Source organism: Crocodylus siamensis, chromosome 8 (assembly GCF_052110815.1).
Source record: "Crocodylus siamensis isolate JL-2025a chromosome 8, ASM5211081v1, whole genome shotgun sequence".
NCBI lineage: Eukaryota > Metazoa > Chordata > Crocodylia > Crocodylidae > Crocodylus > Crocodylus siamensis.
The window spans coordinates 53,730,959-53,752,481 of NC_143402.1; the positions used below are offsets into that span (position 1 = coordinate 53,730,959).

The window sequence follows — 21,523 nt, forward strand, 5'->3', positions numbered from 1 at the left end:
TTTCTTTCAGTTTACTTTCCTCTCTTCTGATTTCCTTTGCTCCGCCAGCTGGAATTGCTACTTCACTGAGAGACAGAGTGAGTGGATACAGACATCCTCTGGGATATTCTCCTTTCAGAAGATTCTCAAAATTCCTTTTTCTGGTGTGAAAGATTTATTTTAGCTAAACTGTTAATCCCCTTTTCCCATCACTAATAGTATTGGGGACATCATTATCCAAATCCCTTGTTCATGATTAGTGGATTTTTAGCCAGATTACCAATCATTTTCTCATACTACTTACTGCTGAGTTATCATCAGTTTAGTCTCAACTATGGACATTTTAAAGGTCAGTCTGGTGGCATATACAAAGTGGCTTAAATGCCCTTTTGCACTGCTTTAATGGTATTGCTGTTTGCATGCTTGGCAGCATATTCAACTTTAAAAGACTTTGGCCTATAGCAAGATTAAAGCACCTCTGAGGTGTTTTAGTTTGCTACCTAACATAGTGCAACAGTGCATGGAGCATTAGAAGCTAATGTGCTTGGGGCTTGGCAGGCCCCATGCAACTTGGGGGTGAGAAACCTGGTAGCAGCCTGTGCAGGCAGGATCCATTGAAGGGGGGAAAAAAAAGCAGTGAGCCTTATTGACTGATTGATTTTTCTCTTTTCTCTCTGGAGCCTGCCTGCCTGAGCTTTGCAGGGCTCAGGTGCTTCCCTCTGCGGGGGTGCTGGGGAGGCAGTGCTTCTTCCACAGCTGTGGCATTTCTTGGGGCCACCCCCTGCCCACAGCTTAGGGACCACTCAGCCCGCCGGCAGCTTGCCAATCTTCCCCCCACCCCTTGCCACCAAAGAGACGGATAAGGATTGGGCCCCCCCACGGTTTCTTTTTAGGGAGAACTAAATGGAACTATGCTGCTTCTCTTGTTACTCTTCTCTTTCCAGCTTATCTTTTGTTGCAGAAACAGCTTGGTTCAAATTCATTTATTGATGACATCTCTTTTTTCTTCGGTAATTCAGTATCCCACCGTCAGGTTTCCTACCTTCCCACCTGTTTTTTTTCTTATTTGACTTGGTGTCACGTAATACATTTACAACAAGTACCAGTACAACCTCTTTCCCTGTATTCCAAAACTGTATCTGCATTAAGCGCTTTATTGTTATAACAGAGCTGTAGGTGACTTTATTACAAGGAGCTGGTTATGAAGAAAAAAATTTCCACTACTTAATTTCCCCCCTTTAGTATTCCCTTTTTGTATTATTTCTTTGGGAATCTTTGTAGAAATTTTTATATGATGGTTACAATATTAAATAACCCCCTTTTGGAATTTTTCAGCTCAGTATCTTAGTTTTTTAAGAAGAAAATATTTAACTTTTTTTTCCCTAGGCAGTTTTCATACATCACCAACAACTCATTAAGTACTTCTATGGGAAAACAAATCACAGCCCTGCAAAAGGTTGTTAAATGTGTGTATGCAACTTCAGGTCTCTCCCTTCTTAAAGCACATCTGTTCTGGATTTATGATCAGCTTTTTGTTTTTTTTTTCCCCCCTCCCACCTCACAGATCCCTGATCTCAAGAGCCATACCATGTTCTCTGGCCTTAATGCATAGGCTCAGGGTGTTTCAGTAGAGCTGGTTATTGTACCCTACTCTAGACTAGTGGGGATAAGGCCCCTTGCAAATTAGAGTTTTCTGTACTATATATCTTTTTGGGCCTTGGCTTTTTATTCACCACTGAAGCATATGCTGTGGGTTTGTGAAAGGTGTTTCTACTCAGGACTTCATAGTGCATTAAACTCTTAAGATCCAGAAGGGCAGGCTGGCTATCTATGTATCTCACAATGTGAGATTGCACTGGATTGTCCACAGTTCTGGTGTTAGGGCTTCAATAGCTTGGGGGTGACTCTGTTGTTAGTTTCAGATCTGCTGTGACTCAAAGGCTCTGGTAGCAGCTGCTGCAACCCCCGTGTTATATAGTTCAGATAGAATTTTACCAAATTCTACAACAGTGCTTAGGAATCACTATATAATTTGGCATCTCCACAAATAATAGATATTTAAAACAGTGTATTAATTAGATTTTAATTACCAGATCATGTATCAGTCTGAACTGGTGACAGCCTTTTTTTTTTTTTTGCCCCACCCCCCTCTTTTTTCCTTTATTAACATTCTTTCATGGTGCACTCACTTTTACAGCAAAGGATAAGAAGGACCTCTTAGACTCAAAGTTAACAGGGATACCAGAGACAGATATACCCAGACATTTGCTAATGGGGGTGGGTTTTTTTAAAAAAAAAATATAAATATATAGGTGGGGGTTTAAAAGGTGATTTTATATATCTAGCTATCTATATCTTTTAATCACCAAATAAATGGTTGGGGAAAAGCAAAAACATACTGGACCAACAACCCTATTTAAAAAAAACAAAACAAAACAAGCAACAGTATTGTTTTAGCATTATGCCAATTGCCAAATTTTAAATAAAGTAAGCATAATCAACTCTATATCACCCTTGCATCAGTCCTGGTTTAAACATGTAAATAAACTTGTACCAGTCTTCATAACAACTCTTTTTTCTTTGTGTTTAATCACATATGCAGCATGCCATCTATATTCAAGTATAAACTGCAATTAGTAAAAACGTAATCAAATGTATTCAAAGTGTTAAGACAAACACACATTTGTTTAAGAAAAAAAAAAAAATCCCTGAAGCATGTCTGGATCTGTAATACTATCCCTAAAATGTACCTAGAGTTTGAAGAGAAAAAAATGTGACTTATAACATTATTTACCTTTGGCCTCCCATCCTGGTTAATTTAGATTAAACTATGAAAAAAAAATATATTAGTCGCTTAGGACCTCCTTTGGTTCTAAGATTCACTTTGCATCTCAAAATAGACTTCTTAGAGGCTCCTGGAAGTGACAAAAGACAGCGTAACAGGGTGGTCTTCCCCTTTTTAAGAGGTAATTGTCAGCTCTGTTGAGAGAGCCCAGTTTCAGTGCATTTGGATAATGAGGAAGTGCCCCACTGGAAGCTTAAAGCCCCAGGGGACAGAGCAGAAAGGCAGCAAATAGCAAGGGAATGGTTTACAAGCAGGAGGCAAGCTGTGAGCAGGACAAGCTTGCCATAAAGGAGGGACTGGACTGCTGTGCTGGGGTCAGAGCCAAAGGACTCCCCTAAGGGTTTTGTTTTATTTGTTCATCTGTTTAGTGCTTGAAGACTTATTTGGAAAGGCCTGGTGGAAGAACTCCTGCCAAACCCAGCAGTCTAGACAATCTACTCATAATGACACAAGTGCCAGTCTCACTTTTATAATATCCCCTATTGATTAATTATTTAAACTGGCCAATCACTCTTGCTTTTGTTTCTCCCCCTCTCTCAATGACTTGCCTTCAGATTTACCCTATAGGAACAGTTTTTGGAGACCATGATCATCTTGGGGGCGGGGGGAACAAAAAACAAACCCCAAACAGTTTACAGCTATTAAAAGAAAAAGGAGTTAAAGCCTTCTTAGTCTTCCCATATTGCTACATGCAGGCAGAAGCACTAGTTTCAGTGAATTTCTTGAAAGATACTGTGTATTAATCGAGTTTCCCCTCATACATCCCAGTAGTATAAAGAATCTTGTTTATTTAGTTATTAATTTAAAGTTTGACAGAGGGATGCTTTCAAGATGACAACCAGCCTCTAACTAGACACTAAATTGGCTGCACGTCAGGAAACAGAACTACTTGTTCAGGGTTGCCAACTCAAGAATAATCTGCGAACTTACATTTAGATTACATAGAACATGTGGCAGTAACCTTTCTGCCAGGCCCTGGACAAGGGCAAGGTTTAAGAAAACAACAACAACATGCAACATCAACCATAGTGACGGGGAAAACTGGTTGCCAGTAAAACATTGGCAGAATATCAATTAAAAATAAAAGTCTTAGTTTGGCAACTCTGCTTAACCGCAACAATGGTTTTATATTGTGCTGCCTCCCCCAGGGATCCCTTGCTCACCCTTGTCACAGCATGGAGTCCCCAGGGATGCTCATGATACCCCTAGGGCTCCTTGACTATGCCAACCCTGCCCCACAAGTACCCCCTCTCTCACCTGCCACATCTTGCTATTAATTCTAATTTAAAAAAAAAAAAAAAAAAAAGAGTCAGGAAGCTGCCCTCAAGCTTGTACTCTGGACACAGTCTTTCTTGATGAACCCCACTGAACCCTGTGGGTTCTTAGACCCCTTTTGGGTCCTGCTTCAAAATGGATGCCTCACAGAACACCCTCAGCCTTACAGGCTAGATGTGTGGCTCCAAAACCACCCCTTTACCATACCCCAAGCATCACATATGGTATTTAAACATTGCATCTCCTGGGGCCTTGCTATAGCTCAGCCTCTTGTCCTCACCAGGTTCTCTGCAGCCTTGTTTCTATACCCCACACTGGCACTAGGGTTCCCACACCATAGTGCGCCCCCAGTGAGGCCTCCTCCCTCCTTAATAGCCTCAGCCCAATCCACCAGTGTATAAACAGCAACTAAAACATGAGCCCCTGGGCTATATCATAATACAAGGAGTTCAGGGTGCTCTGTCCCTTTAACAAAAAATCAAACTTCTCCCAACACTAAGTGCCTTGTAGGCCAGGGTCTCTGGTGAGCTCCTGGAGCCCCTCAGTTCTACCAGGAGTAGAACAGGCAGTCAGGCCTCTCTGGTGATCTCCTTCCCCCTCAACTGCTGATAGAGAACTAAACCGCCAGGCCCAGCCCTGGGGTTTATATATGCCCAGGGCCCCACCTCTTTTGGTCAGCTGACCGGGTGCAGGTGAAGGTTGATTTACTCCTTAGCTTGTTGCCATAATAACCTGCATCTGTGGGCTTCTGTCTGGCTCTTAGGGCCCTCTCCCTAGGCAGTTTCTGCTCTTAAAGGACCAGGCACCTTGGTGCCCTGCAACACCCTCACACCCTGAGGCTCACTTATCAGCCTTGGCCCTTCCAGCCCTGTCCCAACATGGACCCCAGAAGGATTGTCTGCCTACATGTAACCCTGCAGTGTAACCCAATAAGACCCAGCAGCAGCAGGTGACTGTGGCTAGGAGGCTCCAGAAGCTCCTGTGTGCTACAACACCCTGATAAAGTTCCAAGCACAAGTGCAGCATCCTGCAGAGACACCAGGTGGTACTGCTTTGCTCTGTCCGTCTAGGCTTCATTCCAACCTCATTTTTGACAAGGGATCTTAGTGATTTTATGGATGGCTGAATTACTTTACAGACAGGAATTTTTAAACTGAATTTTTATAGGCAGTTCATAAATTTACGGACAGTTGCAACCCTGCTCACAATTATCCAAATTGCCAAGTGCTTCTTTCATTTAAGGCCTTTTGGCCTGCTCTTGTATGTGACCCAAGAGCTTTGTCTACTGCTTCTTAGACCAACATGGCTATAAGCTATATTCCTGAAACATGGAAGATATCGTAATTAGCAGTTTGGCAATGTAAACATCATTGCTAAACAGGAAATAAGCAACATTCAACTCCCTGCCTAACATCTGATGCCTTCAGGGAAGCAGCCTGCTGGAGCTTGACCTCTGCTTAATCTGCATATTCACAGAGCAACTTAAGCACAAATGGACTTTCAAACCCAGGGGAACCACAACATCTTTTACCTCCCCAGTGCAAGAGTTTCTTTTCTACCTGGAAGAATTTTTGCAATCTTTGAATTCTCCTCCATCTCAAGAAGGGCGATTGGACCCAAAAGCTTGCAAAGAAAGATTTTTGCTACTCTGTAGTTCTAATAAAATACATCTCCCCTAGGCTATGAATTATGTACTTAGCACCTTAGCTTTGCCTGCATTTAATTTTGACTCTAAATCTACCTACATTTAATCCTGACTTTAGTTCCTCCTACATTCTGTACATGTAAAAGCTTTTGTCTGTCTGTCTGTAATGCTTTATTTGCACTCTGTTTGGCTATCTAGGCCTGGCCCTGGCCTGGTCCCAAAGGTGGGGGAAGGTGGGGCCGGAAGCAGGCCTCTGTCCCCAGTCGCTCCCCACCCCTCCTTCTTGATGGGCAGTTGGCTAGTATAATCATCAGTAAAGGTTGACAGGTCTGATAAGAATTTGACAAAAGCTGGATCCTCTATTCTACCCTATTCCATTCTATTTCCACTTCTAGTCATTGTGAAATCTACTTGTACTGAATTACCCTCTTTTTTGGGCATGATTCTATGCTCATCCTTTTTTTGGAATCTGGTGTCAACCAATTCCAAACTCTGGGCTTTTGCAGGCTGTAAAAATGTCTCTTTTTTTCAATATCCATCATTCTGATAGATTGTATTGTATGTACTACAACAATTTACAGACCTGTGCATTCATAGCCACTCCTGTTGTTCTCCCATTGGATGGAAAGATTGCTGTTTGTAGACTTGAGGAAGCATTTAGATTGCTTGGTAAGAGTAGACTACAAAAGCTAGGCCAAGGCATGCCAAGCAGTTTGGCTAAGGGAAATAGAACTGAAGGAACTAGTAATAGTCTAGGTAATGTGATGGGTGAAAAATTCAGAAGGACAGGTTACAAGCCAGGGAAAAAGCAGAGAAATAAAAGGGTTAATTTCACTCTCACCCAATTGTATCTAGTTGAGTAATTGCAATTAATAGAATAGAACATAGAGGGGCTGCTTTTGATAGTAACATTGGCTGTTTGTAGACTGAAGCCGGTGCTTTACTTTAAAATCCGCACAGTCCTGCGCCGAGCCCAGGGCATGCCCAGAAGAGTCAGTGAGTTAGCTGGACCCAGCTCACCTGACATCTATATAGATAATAGAATCCCAGAAAGAAGGACCAGAAGGGACCTGTAAATTCATCAAGTCCGGTCCCCTGCTATGGGCAGGAGATAATTAGGCTCAGTGAAATATTTGTCCAGCCTCCTCTTCCTCTTAAAGACCACCAGAAATGGCGACTGTACCATCTCTGCTAGAAGTGTATTCCAGATTATAGTTACCCATATGAAAAAGTTTCTCCTTACATCCAGCTGAAACTTCCTTGACTAGCTTGTGTCCATTGTTCTGTGTCTTACCCGGGGGGCGGGGTGCTTTTCTGAAAAGTTGTTCTCCTAGATCCTGGTGTTCTCCCTCAACATATTTGTAGGTGGCTATCAAGTCACCTCTCAGCTTTCTTTGATCAGGCTGAACAAATCCAGATAGTGAAGTCTCTCTTTGTAGGGCCTGTCCCCCAGACCCTTGATCATGCGGGTGGCCTCTCTCTGCACCCTTTTGAGCATGTCCACATCCTTCTTGAAGTGCAGTGCTCAGAACTGGACATGGTACTCCAGCTGTGGCCTCATCAATACTGAATAGAGGGGGAGGAGCACCTCTCTGGATCTACTGGTGACACATCTGCTGATGCATGCCAGAGTTCTATTTGCTCTGCTGGTGACTTTGTCACACTGGCGACTCATAGTCACCCTCTGGTCAGCTGACACCCCCAGGTCCCTTTATCACCCATTATATAGATGCGGTGAAGGTTCTTCCTACCCAGATGAGGCTCAACAGAGACAAATGCTGGGTCCTTCATCTGATTTTGCTCAGCCCATAGGACTTAGCCTGCCGTGGTCTTCCTGAATCCTTGACCTGATGTGCCCACTTGTCCCTGCAGCATAGTATCATCCCCAAACTTAATCATTGCACTTTTTACTCATCCAGGTAATTAATAAAGATGTTAAAAAGCAGGGGCCCAAGCACTGACCCCTGGGGTACACCACTGGAGACAGCCTTCCAGGATGAGGCCACTCCACCAATTATGACTTGTTGGGATCAGCCACTGAGCGTGTTTCCAACCCACCTCTCTGTAGCCTGGTCTAGGCCAGTACTCTGAAACTTAACTGAGAGGATTTCATGGGAAACAGTATCAAAGGCCTTGCTGAAATCTAGGTAGGAGATATCCAACTCCTGTCCTGTCTCCAGGTAATTAGTTACCTGTTCATAAAAGGACACCAGGTTTGTTAGGCATGACCTCCCCTCTACAAAACCATGCTGGTTGCTTCTCAGTAGTCCACCAGATGCGAGCTTGTGGTTGATGGCCTCCTTGACAACTTTTTCAGAGATCTTCCCCAGGACCAAAGTCAGACTGACAGGTCTTATAGTTGGTAGGGTCGTCCCTCTTTCCCTTCTTAAAGATGGGAACAACGTTCACCTTTTTCCAGTTGTTAGGGACAACTCCTGAGTTCCATGTTTCCCTAAACAGCCTTGCCAGACGCACAGCTATGAGCTCGGCCAGTTCTTTCAGCACCCTTGGGTGAAGGTCATCTGGACCAGCTGACTTGAAAACATCCAAATGATTTAAGAGTGTCTTCACCTGTTCTGGACTGATTTTATGAGGACTGCTGTCATAACCATATTCTCTGCGCCCCTGATCTGGTGACCAGTTCTCACCTGGTTTCAGGAAAACTGATGTGAAGTAATCGTTAAGGAGCTCTGCCTTTTCATGGCGATCAGCTGCGGGCTTCTCCTCCATGTTCAGTAGGGGTGCCACAGTGGAGCTTGGTTTTTTTTCTTGCTCCCTATGTACCTATAGAAGGATTTTTTGTTATCTTTAATATCGGTCTGTCACGGAGCGGTTGCAGGGGCGGCCGTGATCCTGCTAGCGCCCCCTGCCGTGTCCAATTAGGTGATTCAGCACCCTCAACTCACCTGCCACATCTTTGATGTTCTAAGTTCAGTAAGGGAGGCTTCCTTGTCTCACCTTGGACACTACTCTGCTCTATGCCCTCTTCCGATTGGGGTGCCCCAGTGCACCCCTGCCTTATGGGCGATGCGTGTCTCCAACCTCCCTTTCAGCACGCCCCAAGCCTTGCAGCTATTCCCGGACGTTATCAAGCCCTTACACTTCAGCGCCCTACCTGGCACCCTCTGAGGCCTATACCGCGCTTCCCACGATCGGGGCTCAGGTGGCCGTAGCCGTGCCTGGCTCCCTAACCCTCCTTTGGGGTCTTACGCCCTACTCGGGCTTTACTCCCGATACTGCCCCGCTGGGCTGGGGTCGGGATACCCCACTAGCTCCAGGGCTCTTCGCTGCCCCCTTTTAGCTCCGGGGCTGGGCCAATGCTCCCCCCAACTAAAGCTGAGCCCTCTCCGGCATCAATCGCCACGCCCTCCCAGGGCACACTCTAAAATACAGCGCTCTCTGCACCACTGGGAACCCCCAGATTATTGGGGAGCTCCCATGAGGCCTCCTCACACCCCTACAGCCTCACCCGGTCCTCCGGTACAACCATAACTAAACCAAGAGCCCAACAGCTATAACACAAACACAAGAAGCCTCCTGGCTTATAACCCAACACTCACTCGGCTCCTTAGTCATGGTCTCTTATAGGGTTCACTTGCCCGCATCATTGCAGCCGGTCAGGGTGGCCAGGCTGCAACCATTGACTCAGACTGCTCAGCTACCCCGCACAGCTCCTGCTCCTGCTCCTGCTCCCGCTCCTGCAACAGCCAGAAGGGAACTACTCCTAGGCTCTGGCCTGGGCTGTTTATAAAGGCCCGGCCCTGCCCCTTTCTGGCCACATGACCTGTCTGGCTGCCCCAGCAACCAGCACCTGGGCTGCCCTGGAAATTGGCAGCTAAGCCTGCATCGCCCTCATTAGTAGCGAGCACCCTAGTGCTCCGCTACACGGTCATCAGCTTGATTTCCATGGATGCCTTAGCTTTCCTTGTCTTATGTCTGCAGATCCTGGCCGCATGACCGTACCCTTCTCTGGATCCCCATCCATTTTTCCATTGCTTGTACGCTTTTTTCTTTTTGAGAAGTTTCCTAATGTCTCTGTTAAGCCAGGCAGATCTCTTGGCCTATCTCCCTCTTTTTGATTGCATGGGAATGGCCACTTTTTGATCAGTAAGAATAGCCTCCTTGAGGAAGTGCCATTCTTCATGAGCTCCCAAGTCATCCAGTTGTTGGTTGTGAAGGGCCTTTTCAACTAGATTTCAGAGTTTACCAGAGTCTGCCCATCTGAAGTCTAGGACTTTTGTTCTGCTGGTAGAGCTCCCAGTCTTTTGGTAGATGGTGAATCTGATCAGATTGTGATTACTGTCACCCAGAGCACCTCAAACCTTCAGGTCACTTACCATGTCTTCTCCTTTGGCCCACACCAAGTCCAGAGTGGCTTTACTCCTAGTTGGCCCTTCACAGCCTGTGTTAAGAACAGGTCGTCTATAGTCACCAAGAAGTTGGTTGGTCTGCTGGAGCTGGCGTTTCAGTGGGGCTTTTTTGGCACTTTTACCTAATAGCTGATTGAATCATTGAAATATATAGGAAAACTTTCTCTTCTTCCTAGTCCAAAGCTTTGCACAGCCCTACACTTTACCTGGGTGACAAGGACCATCACCTTTTTGAAGGATTCTGTTTGGGGTGGTCCCTCCTTGATGCTAAATGTCTACCTTCCCTGTTCCTTCAGGGACACTTAGAATGTTTGATTCCATTCAGTCCGTTCCCCAAATCTCAAGTGAATAATACAGTATGGAGAGTAACCAGACATAACCAACTGTCTGCATTTCTCCACACAGGATATCAGGGACCCACACCGGACTTGATCTGTCGCATCCAGCGAGAGGACATGGAGCTCTGGGTCTGTGATGATGAGGACCCCAAAGAAAGCACATGGTCTGAGGGCCTGTCCTCAGGTGAGTCAAGTCAATTCCCCCCCATCTTGTTAGCATAGCTCAGTAACAGAGTGACAGGGAGCTGGAACCCTGGAAATCAGCTGTGAGCTCCATCTGAATGTGCTGACCCCCTGATCTGTACTGTCCAGGCAGGTGTGTGTTTGAACTCCCTGCAATTTAGTGATGTGGGAACAGGCAAATGTTCCCTTTTTGTTCCCCTAAATAAGGGCATAAAATCCAAATTTACTCTTCAGTAATGCTTCCTATTGCCCTCCTCTGGACACTGAGCCCCAGGTACCTTGGCCTAGGTTTCTGTTTCAGTGGAAGGGTGTATTGGAGGTCTCGACCCCTGTTATTCAGAGAGAGGCAGTGCTTGAGACACCTGTTAGAGGACTGTGGGCTGCAGAGCAATAAGCCTGCTAGAAGCAAGTGAGGAATACTTGGACCCTCCAAGAGAGGGAAAGGCTGGGTGACCAGAAGGGGGCAGAACCTGGGGCTATAAGCCTGGCTGCTGCACTGGATTCTCATTCTGGCCCAGATCCTAGAGAGGAAATGAGCTCTGCAAGACTACAGAGAGAGGGAAAGAGAAAGCTAGAGCGAGCATCTCGTGGGGAAATTAGTGGTTCCTGTTTTTGTTAGGTTTGGTTTGCTCTGTTTAGCCACAAAGCAGGGGCCTTGATCTGCCCCTCCCATGTCCCTTCCCACCCTCCTTTGCTCCTTCCCTTCACCCTCACCCCTTCCCCAACAACAGACTTATCAGCCAGACGCTGCTGTCCATGCTGCAAGGCCGCATATCGGCAATTGGGTCAGTATTAGCTGATATAGCTCATTAAAAATCGACCATGGGTATCGGCCCAAAAAATCTCTGTTGGTGCACCCCAATCAGTAGCCTGTTTGGGACAGGCAGAAGGCAGTTGAGGGCTCAGGTGAGGCAAACTGCCCTGAAGTAGTTGATCATGGGTATTTGAACCCACTGGCTACAGTCACTGTAGGCATCCAGGGAAACTTGATTATGTGATTTAAGGGCCTGAACTACCAGTTAAAGGGCTAGAGAGAAAGTCCTGGACAGGTACTGAGCTGGAGAGATAGGGGTGGCTAGAGAGCCCTAGAGAAGGATTGAGAGTTGGGGCTAGAGAGAGAGCCCCAGTTATAGGCTGAGGAAGCAGGTTGGCTGAGGCCAGTTAAGGACAGAGATGCCCTGGTCAGAGCTAGAGTTAGAGGACTGGGCCAGAATGAGGAGACCTGATGGGCAGGGTGGAGTGGGGCACATAAGGTCTTACTTCAGTCATCTGAGGGCAGCTTCTGAAATTTACACTAAGACCCCCTCTACACATGCAGGTAAAGGTGCAATAAGATTTAAGGTGCAATTCACTTCATCTCGCACATGTGCATGGCAGAAGGCATGATTGTGAGATCATGCATTAGATCTCATCACACTTCATTGCTGGTGCCCAGGATTGGACTCCCCCTGCACTGGTAAGAAGCAAGCTATCATGACTGGGAGCCCCCTCAGCTGAGGGACTCCCAGCTGCAGGGGTACCTCCTACACCCCTGCAGCTGGGAGATGCAGCTGTGGTGATCTCCCTGCCACAGCTGTCTCCCCCTGGGGCAGAGAAAGAGAGACAGTATTGCATTTCATGCACCCCCAGGGGTGAGAGATTGTAGCTACACACTGAGGCTGCAGGGAACCAGGATCCACATGGGACTCTAGGTCCCTGCAACTGTGGGGTGCTGCCAGACCCAGAGCATGGGACTGAGGGTCCCCAGCAGTTGCAGGATTCACAACCCCAGCTGGGCAACGTGGACCCCTGCAGCTGGGAACCCATAGATGACAGGGCTCCCAGCTGCAATGGAAACCGTGCTACCTATGCAAATTAAAGCTGTATAGCAACCAGCTATGAAGGTAGTACACATTTTTGAGGTCTAACTTTATAGCTGGTTAGAGATTTTTATCATTGCTTCTCAGCCTCTTGAAGGCTCAGATCAAGTGCACATTTAGCTGGTCTCCAAGCAATTGCGCAATTAACCAGTTTTGCACAATACCTGTAACTTGTAGAGGACTTAAGTTACCATTGGGATATGGCAGGTGAGGACAGGGCAATACCCTGGGTTAACTGCAATGAAAAGGGGGTTGGAGGTGGCTGCTAGGGGTACCCCCACCCCCTTTGGAGTTCATCTCTTTACAGGGGTCAGCCCCAGCTGCAGGAAAATCGTATAGTGTTAGGACCAAGCCTCACCTGACAACTCTGTATTAGGTACAAATCTAGTAGCCCTGGAGTACCATGGACTGGATTGTTCACCTTCAGTCAACAGTGTAAGAGGTGATACCCCCCTCAAGGGCATGGTATTATCCCTTAACAGTTGTCTTGGCAGTCAGGAGCTCTGAGAGCCAGTGGGGATTGTATTGTAGAGAGGCTGGGGCTTTCCTATCCATTACAGATGCAGGTGGGATCCTCTGGTCTGCTCTGCTCTGAGGGATATAAACCCTTTCTGGTTTGCATCAGAGTCTTCCTCTTGTTGCTTCATGTCTGAGGCCTAGAGTTCATGTGCAGGTTAACCCCAAGATCTTTGTCATAGTGTAGATTTCTCTGATGCGTGGGACTCGTTGACAGAGGAAAGCTCTGTCAGCTCATTCCCTGGACCTGAACCTTCATTGCAAACAGGTAGAAAGCAGGGCTTATTCCAAGTCTGGCTCATTAGCTGCACATTCTCCCCTCCCAAAAGGTGTCCTTGAGGTCTGAGGGATGACTTTGTCTGTTCTCTGCAAGTCCAGCAATCCTTAGGACTTGCCTGACCCAAAGACAGCAGTGTTCAGCCTGCCCCAAACAACCACATCTGCTGATGTACTCCAGACCCAGATCTTTGCTAGGGAGGCTGCTTCAGACCTGTCCCCAGACACTGTTCTCTGAACTGCTGCAGATCAGGTGCTTCAGACCAAGCACTGGGGATGAGCCCTGAAGAGCCTCTCATATGAACATCTCGATCTGGAGAATGGCAGTCATCTTTCCCAGGCCCCACCATTGCTGTGGTGTAGACAAGCCCTTAGAGAGCTTCACTCTTCCTTGAAGCAGTTGCTTCTGGTCTTACCCCCAGCCCTAGAGAGTATGGAGCCATTCAGACTCGGTGCAGAGCACATGTTCAGTGTGTCTTCCCCTGAGAAGTCCAAGGTGATACAGTTGTCTCTATAATGTTAGAACCAGGGGACATCTATCCATAAGTAGTGAGCCTGCTCCAGCATGCTGTAATTACAGCATGTCAGCAGACTCAGTTGAGTCTGCTGGAGTGCGGTAATTGTCGAGCACCAGCAGACTTCAGTGTCTCCTGTATCAGTTCTGACAAGCTTTAGTTAAAGTGCCCCCACTGCCATTTTAAGTGCAAGGACACCGATACATGAGATGCTGTAGGTGCTTTAATAAGAGCAGCTTCAAGGGCCACTCTAAAGCACACTTCCCCTGTTCCCCCTCCCCTACTCCCAGAGCACATGTATAAACACCTAGGATGTCTCTGGGGCCTTTTACTTTATCTGGAGAAGGACAAGAAAAGCCAAAGCAAGTTCCTCTGAACTAGATACTGGTGTATTATTGGGATAGTATCCCAGTGGGATATTATCCTTTGATTCCTGACTTCATTCAGGGTTTAAAATCAGGAAGGCCAAAATGCCACTGGATTTGCAGCTAGCATAGGACATAAGGAGTAACAAGAAAGGTTTCTACAAGTATGTCAGCAGCAAGAGGAGGGTCAGGGAAAGTGTGAGTCCCTTACTGAATGATGGAGGCAACCTAGTGACAGAGGATGCAGAAAAGACTGAAGTACTCAGTGCCTTTTTCACCTCAGTCTTCACAGGCAAGATCAGCTCCCAGACTGCTGCACCTGGCAGCACAGTTTGGGGAGGAGGTGGGCATCTAATAGTGGTGCAGAGGAACACGTTAGGGACTATTTAGAAAACCTGGTTCTAGACAAGTCCATGGGGCTGAATGGGATGCATCTAAGGGTGCCGAGGGAGTTCACTGGCCATTACCTTTGAAAACTTGTGGTGATCGGGAGAGGTCCCAGGTGATTGGAAAAGGGCAAACAAAGTGACCATATTAAGAAAGGGAAAAAGGAGGATCCAGGGAACTATAGACCGGTTAGACTCACCTTAGTCCCTGGAAAAATCATGGAACAGATCCCCAAGGAATCCATTTGGTAACAATTGGCGGAGAAGGTGATTAGGATCAGTCAGCATGGGTTCACCAAGGACAAGTCATGCCAATGTGGCCAGTAATGTCACTGATAAATACTACTGTGTGCACGCACACAGCCGTAGCATGCACGTGGCCAGGAATGTAGCCCCACAGCTTGAGAAGAGCATCCAGCCAGTAAGCCTGGAGAGGCAGTAGCATGTGGGAGAGAAGGGGTGGGTAGACTGAGGCCCCTGCAGTGAGGTAGGGAGTGGGACCGGGGCAAGGGCAGGCACTGCAAGGCTGGGGTAGGACACAGGATGGAGCCACAGCTCATCTGGGGGGAGTGCAGGGGTGGGGAAGGGGGGTGGCTCCTGCCACTGTGTGTATACCTGGGCGAGGCATGGGGGGCATGTGCCCCCCAGATCTGTGCACAGGATGAGGGTGGGCTGTGTGCTTGGGACTGGAGGCTACACCGGTCTCTTCCCAGTGTGGGAGTGGCGGGGGGCGGTGCTGGGCTCAGGCTGTGGTTGGGGCAGGCAGGGCCTGGGTGGGCAGTGGCGGAACTGGGAGGGGAGGCTACGGTAAATTTTGGAGTAGCTGCAACTCCCTGCTCCCAGCGCCACCAGCCACTATGAGCACAGCTTGTGCCCAGCCCACCTGCTGGTAAGAGGCCAGTACAGCCTCCAGCCCTGAGCAGGCAGCTTGCCCTCACCCCATGCACAGATCTGGGGGGCATATGCCCCCTATGCCTCCCCTGAGGTTGTATGCAGTGGTGAGAGCTGCCCACTCCACCCTCAGTGCCCCCTGGATGAGCTCTGGATCTGTCCTGCACCCCGCACAGCCAGAGCTGTGCAGTGCCTGCCCCAGCCCCAGCCTCACTCCCTCACTATGGGGGCCTTGATCTGCCACCACCACACCCCTTCACTCCCCCATGCCCCTTCCCCCCATTGACTTACCAGCCAGATGCTGCTCTCCAAACTGCCAGGCTGCATATAGACAATTGGATCCATATTGGCCGATATGTCTGGTTAATAACTGGACATCGGTATTGGCCCAAAAAATCTTTATTGGTACACCTCTAGAAATCTCATGAGGTTCAATAAGGACAGGTGCAAAGTCCTGCACTTAGGATGGAACAATCTCATGCACCAGTACAGGCTGGGGACTGAGTGGCTAGGGAACAGCTCTGCAGAAAAGGACTTGCAGGTTACAATAGACAGTAAGTTAAATATAAATCAATAGTGTGGCCTTGTTGCTAAGAAGGCTAACAGCATCCTGGGCTGCATTGGTAGGAGTGTTGCCAGCAGATCAAGGAAGTGATCATTTCCCTCTTTTCAGCACTGATGAGGCCACATCTGGAGTACTGTGTCCAGTTTTGGGCTCCCCACTACAGAACAAATATGGACAAACTGGAGAAGGTCTAGCTGAGGGCAGTGAAAATGGTTAGGGGCCTGGAGCACATGACTTCTGAGGAGAGGCTGAGGAGACTGGGCTTATTTAGTTTGCAGAACAGAAGACTGAGGTAGGATTTAATAGCAGCCTTCATACTTGAAGGGTGGTTCCAGAGAGGATGGAGCCAGACTGTTCTTAGTGGTGGCAGATGACAGAACAAGGAGCAATAGTCTCAAGTTGTAGCAAGGGAAATTTAGGTTAGATACTGGAAAAGACTTTCTCACTAGGAGAGTAGTAAAGCACTGGAATACGTTACCCAGAGAGGCTGTGGACCTTGATGGTTTTTAAGACCCAGGTAGACAAAGCCTTGGCTGGGATGATCTAGTTGTGGGGGCTAGTCCTGCTTTGAGCAGGGGATTGGACTAGATGACCTCCTGAGGTCCCTCCCAATCCTAATTTTCTATGATTCTATTAGCAATTAGGCAACATTACCAAGAGCAGCTACATCAGCAGAGAATACAATGACATCCTCACTACCAGGTTGTGAGGTCTCAGGGCCCTCAGAATCCACTTCATGGTTTGAGACAAGATCCAGGCTGTGAGGGAGCGGGGGCCAGGGGCAGCCGTGAACTCCCTAGCGCCCCCTACCATCACGTTAGGGTGAACGTAGCACCCTCAGAACCTCGCCCGCCACGACTTTGATGACTAATATATATAGTATGGAGGCTGCCTGTTCCCTAGTGGACAGTACTGGTGTTCTGTCCCTAGTCCAGAATGGGGTTTCGATATGCGTCCCACCTTAAGGGCAATGCGTGCCTCCAAACCTCCCCTTCAGCATGCCCCAAGCCTCGCAGCTGTTCTGGGGATGTTTGGATGGTCCCTCACCCGTCGGGTGCCCTCGTTCTCCCTCTCAGGAGCCTGACCCAAGGGGGCGCCAGGTGGGCGAGGAGCCCCGGGGCCTATCTCCAGCCCACTCCCGGCACCCTGGGCCTCTCTTACTGGCCTCCAGCTAATCGCTGGCGCCCCCTGGGTCCGGCTCACTAGCGCCGCCTAATACCGGTGCCCCTTGAGTCCGGCTTCTCGCCGGTGTCCAGCTAACCGCTGGCTCCCCCTTGGGCCGGCTCGCTCTCTCCGCCCTAGTCTCAGCGCCCTTGGGCCGGCTCGCTCTCACTTCTTATTCTGCCCCGCTCCGGGGCCTTGCCCTCTCTAGGGCCGGGGCCTAGCGCCCCGCGCCCTGTCCTTGCCCCGCTCCGGGGCCTTGCCCTCTCTAGGGCCGACACCGCGCGCCCTGTCCTTGCCCCGCTCCGGGGCCTTGCCCTCTCTAGGGCCGACACCGCGCGCCCTGTCCTTGCCCCGCTCCGGGGCCTTGCCCTCTCTAGGGCCGACACCGCGCGCCCTGTCCTTGCCCCGCTCCGGGGCCTTGCCCTCTCTAGGGCCGACACCGCGCGCCCTCGCGCTAGGGGCACAGGCGCTCACCGCCGTGCCTGTCCCCTTGACCCTTCGCTGGGTCCGTTTGCCCAATTGGGCAAACACCGCCCTTATGGGCTGGGGCCTGCACCCCGCACACCGCGCCTCCCTGGCACAATACGGTGCCTCTTCGGCACCAACAATAGTGCCCCTGGCACTATGCCCCTACTGGGCACTGGGAACCCCCAAGCTGTGGGGGAGCTCCCGTGAGGCCTCCTCACTCCCCTACAGCCTCACCCAGTCCTCCAGTGTAAACTGTAACTCAAACTCCAGCCATCTGGCTGTAACATAAACGCAGAGGCTCCATACGCCTATCCATAACTCCAAGCCCTGCCAGGGCTCTCAGTCCTACCTCCCGTCAGGTTGATCCTGTTCCCCGCATCATCGCAACCTGTTAGCGGGGTAAGGCTGCGACCACCAACTCAGGCCACTCAGCTCAAGCCACAGAGCTCCTACTCCTGCGGCAGCCAGAAAGGAACTGTGAGTCAGGCTCCGGCCTAAGCTGTTTATAAAGGCCGGGCCCTGCCCCCTTCTGGCCATGTGACCCACCTGGTTGCCCTGGTAACCCGGCACCTGAGCTGCCTGGGTGATTGGCAGCTCTGCCAATTACCCTCACAATCACAGGGCACCTCCGCGGCTCCGTGACACAGGCTTTCACCCCTCTGCCTTGATACTGTTCATGTTCAAAGTCTGTATTTCCATCCATATCCCTGAGATCACGATCTTGGCCATTTAAGTATGGAGCAGGGAAACATAGTCATGGCCTGTGATCCTTGTTCTTTCCCAGGGTCGTCTTAATAACATGGGCTGTGATCCTCAACTCCTTCTGGGATCAGAGGATCTGGGAGGAGAAAAGTAGTGACACATCCAGCACAGCCAAAAGGTGTGAGGGGTATTCAAGACTCCCCAACAATCAGATGGGGCTTGGATTCTTCCACTCCCTGCAGTAAGACTATTTTGAACTGGACTTCTTTTCACAGGGTGCCCAAGTGCCAAGGCCTGGTCATGCTCAGATGCATCCCAGAGTAGAGGGGCGTGGCAGGGCTTTCCCTTTGCCAGTGGCACAGGGACTAACTCTGGATTCCCTCCTACACCCAACAGGTGCCTGGATGCCTTCAGGAGACTGCTGTTCATCTCTGCTCGAAGAGCCCATGGGTCTGGAGCTGCTTCCAGCCAGATGCCAGCTCCTTGCACTACAGGAACAGAGACCCACTGAGCCTCAAAAGAGCCCTGCATGCACAGAAAAATTCAAGGTGCAAGAAGATGCGAGGAGCCACAGGGCCTGGGATCACAGTGGGAAGGTGTGGTATATATATAGGATATACATGCTGTATACATGCAGGGAGTGCGGGGAAAGCTTCTGGGGCCACAGGCACTCCAGGCACATAAGGGAACCCACAGAAAGGAGGCAGGCCACCCCTGCTCTGACTGCAGCAAGAGCTTCCAGTATAAATCCTGCCTCCTCACCCACCAGAAGACGCACTCTGGAGAGCGCCCCCACCCCTGCCTGGTGTGTGGGAAAAGCTTCTGAGATAAATCCTATCTCCTCATCCATCAGTGAACACACTCTGGGGAGCGCCCCTACCCCTGCCACAACTGCACCCAAAGCTTTGCCCGTCCATCCCAGCTCCACGTCCACCAGCGCCTCCATACTGAGGAGGAGCCATACCGTTGTCCTCACTGTGGAAAGACCTTCAGGCATAGCTCAGCTCTCAGCCAGCACCAACACATCCATAGTGGGGAGAAGCCACATCACTGTGCCCAGTGTGGAAAGAGCTTCCGGCGCCGCCATGCTCTCACTCAGCACCAACACGTGCATTCTGGAGAGAAGCCACACCGCTGCCCGGACTGTGAGAAGAGCTTCCAATATCTCTCCAAGCTCCGCATCCACCGGCGCCTTCACACAGGGGAGAAGCCATACCAGTGCACTGAGTGTGAGAAGCGCTTCAACAGCGTCTCTGACCTTCGTGTTCATGAACGCGTGCACACAGGAGAGAAGCCTTACCACTGCCTGGACTGTGGGAGGAGCTTCTCCCGTTTGTCCCACCTCAGAGGGCACCAGAGCATTCACACAGGGGAGAAACCACATGGTTGTGGTGATTGTGCAAAGAGCTTCAATAGCCTGTCCAAGCTCCGAGTCCACCAGCGTGTGCACACTGGGGAGAAGCCATACTATTGTCTGGAGTGTGGGAAGTGCTTCAGGTTTAGCTCTAATCTTGCTCATCACCAGCGAATCCACAGACGAGATCCTCACACCTGACACTAGTCAGTACCTGCTAGTTCTCCCATCACCCTCTGCTCCACACGTGGTCTGGAGTGCTGTTGCATCCCTATTCAGAGAAATCATGGAGAAGTAGGGCTGGAAGGAAATTCTACAGGTTACATCTAGTCCAACCCCTGCCTGAGGCAGGATTATTCCTATCCAAACCGTCCCATAAATACCATAATCTAAACTCTACATAAGACAAGTGTCGACCCTGACACAATGCCAGACATGACACTTGAACCTGCTGCAGATAAAGCAGGGAAACCACAGGAGTCAAGGTCCTGCTTCTGTGATGTGCTGTCAATATGTGCTCTAGAGATCTCCGGTAGAGGTTGCATCCCTACTACTGAGAAAGGCAGCCCACTACAGCATCCTGCAGTCTGTACCAATCTGCCGTGGGATAAAATTATTTCTTGACCCCAACTATGGCATGTGTCTGACCCTGAGCAGAGAGGTTAGACCCTCTAGCCAGGAACCTCTAGCTTTGGTCCCAGTGGGAGCATTGGCACACCCAAGACAAAATTCCTACCCTTAACTCAGCAACCTGGTGGGATTCATCCCACGACTGGGCGGTACATATTGAGGGCTATAGATTGTACAGAAAGGACAGAGTGGGGAAAAGGGGGGGAGGGGTTGTGCTCTATGTTAAGGAGCAATATACATCAACCCTCATCAAGACAGAATCAAAGGATGAGGAAGTAGAAGGACTGTGGGTTAGGCTACATGGGGGGCAAGGAGAAAAGGATTTGGTGGTAGGGGTCTGCTACAGACCCCCACATCAAGGGGAAGAAATAGATTTGGGGCTCCTGAGGCAACTCTCGGAGACCATAAAAGCTAAAGAGGCGGTGGTCATGGGGGACCTAAACTACCCGGACATCTGCTGGGAGACACAGACAGCAAAGTCCCACCGCTCACGCAGGTTTCTAACCTGTGTACAGGACCTCCACCTGACGCAGGAGGTACATGGTCCCACTAGGGGGAATGCCTTACTGGATCTGGTATTGGCAACGGGGGATGACATAGTAGGGGACCTACAGTTCGGTAGCCATCTGGGGGACAGTGATCACCTAAAAGTACAATTCAACATAAGGCGTCGAGTGGGTAAGGTAACCAGTAGGGTGAACGTGCTGGACTTTAGGAAAGCTGATTTCAGTGAACTCAGGCGATTAGTGAAGGACGCACTGCAGAGTAGTAGTTTTGAAATGATGGGAGCCCAAGAAGGGTGGCTGTGCCTTAAGGAAGCTATCCTTCGAGCACAAAGCGAGATGATCCCCGTGCGAGGTAAAAGAGGGAAAGGGGCCAGGAGGCTTCCCTGGCTGACCAGAGAAATCCAGGGCAGACTAAGGGCCAAAAGGGGAGCACATAAAAAGTGGAAACAGGGAGAGATCACCAAAGAGGAATATACCTCTTCTGCTCGTGCTTGTAGGGAGGCAGTTAGACAGGCCAAAGCTACCATGGAGCTGAGGATGGCAACCCAAGTAAAAGACAATAAGAAATTGTTTTTTAGATATATAGGGAGTAAAAGGAAGGCCCAGGGAGGAATAGGACCCCTGCTAAATGGGCAGAAACAATTGGTGACGGACAGAGGGGACAAGGCTGAACTCCTCAACGAGTTCTTCG

The 21,523-nt window shown here is 49.4% G+C and overlaps 1 protein-coding gene across 6 annotated transcripts in view; it reads left to right on the forward strand.

Annotated features, from left to right (window-relative positions):
* Nucleotides 1-20,505, forward strand: part of LOC149858586 (zinc finger protein 419-like) — a 30,638-nt gene extending 10,133 nt beyond the window's left edge. For 4 of the 6 annotated variants that reach the window (XM_090060128.1, XM_090060131.1, XM_090060129.1 and 1 more), the window contains exons 4-5: nt 10,520-10,636; nt 18,739-20,505. In XM_090060128.1, coding sequence (XP_089916254.1) covers nt 10,520-10,636; nt 18,739-19,994 — 1,373 coding nt within the window. In that variant the 3' untranslated portion in view covers nt 19,995-20,505. Of the gene's footprint in view, nt 1-10; nt 2,496-10,519; nt 10,637-18,738 lie in introns of those variants that run through there. The other 2 variants (XR_016443820.1, XM_090060132.1) reach the window with 1 other exon arrangement.
* The last annotated feature ends 1,018 nt before the right edge of the window (nt 20,506-21,523 follow it).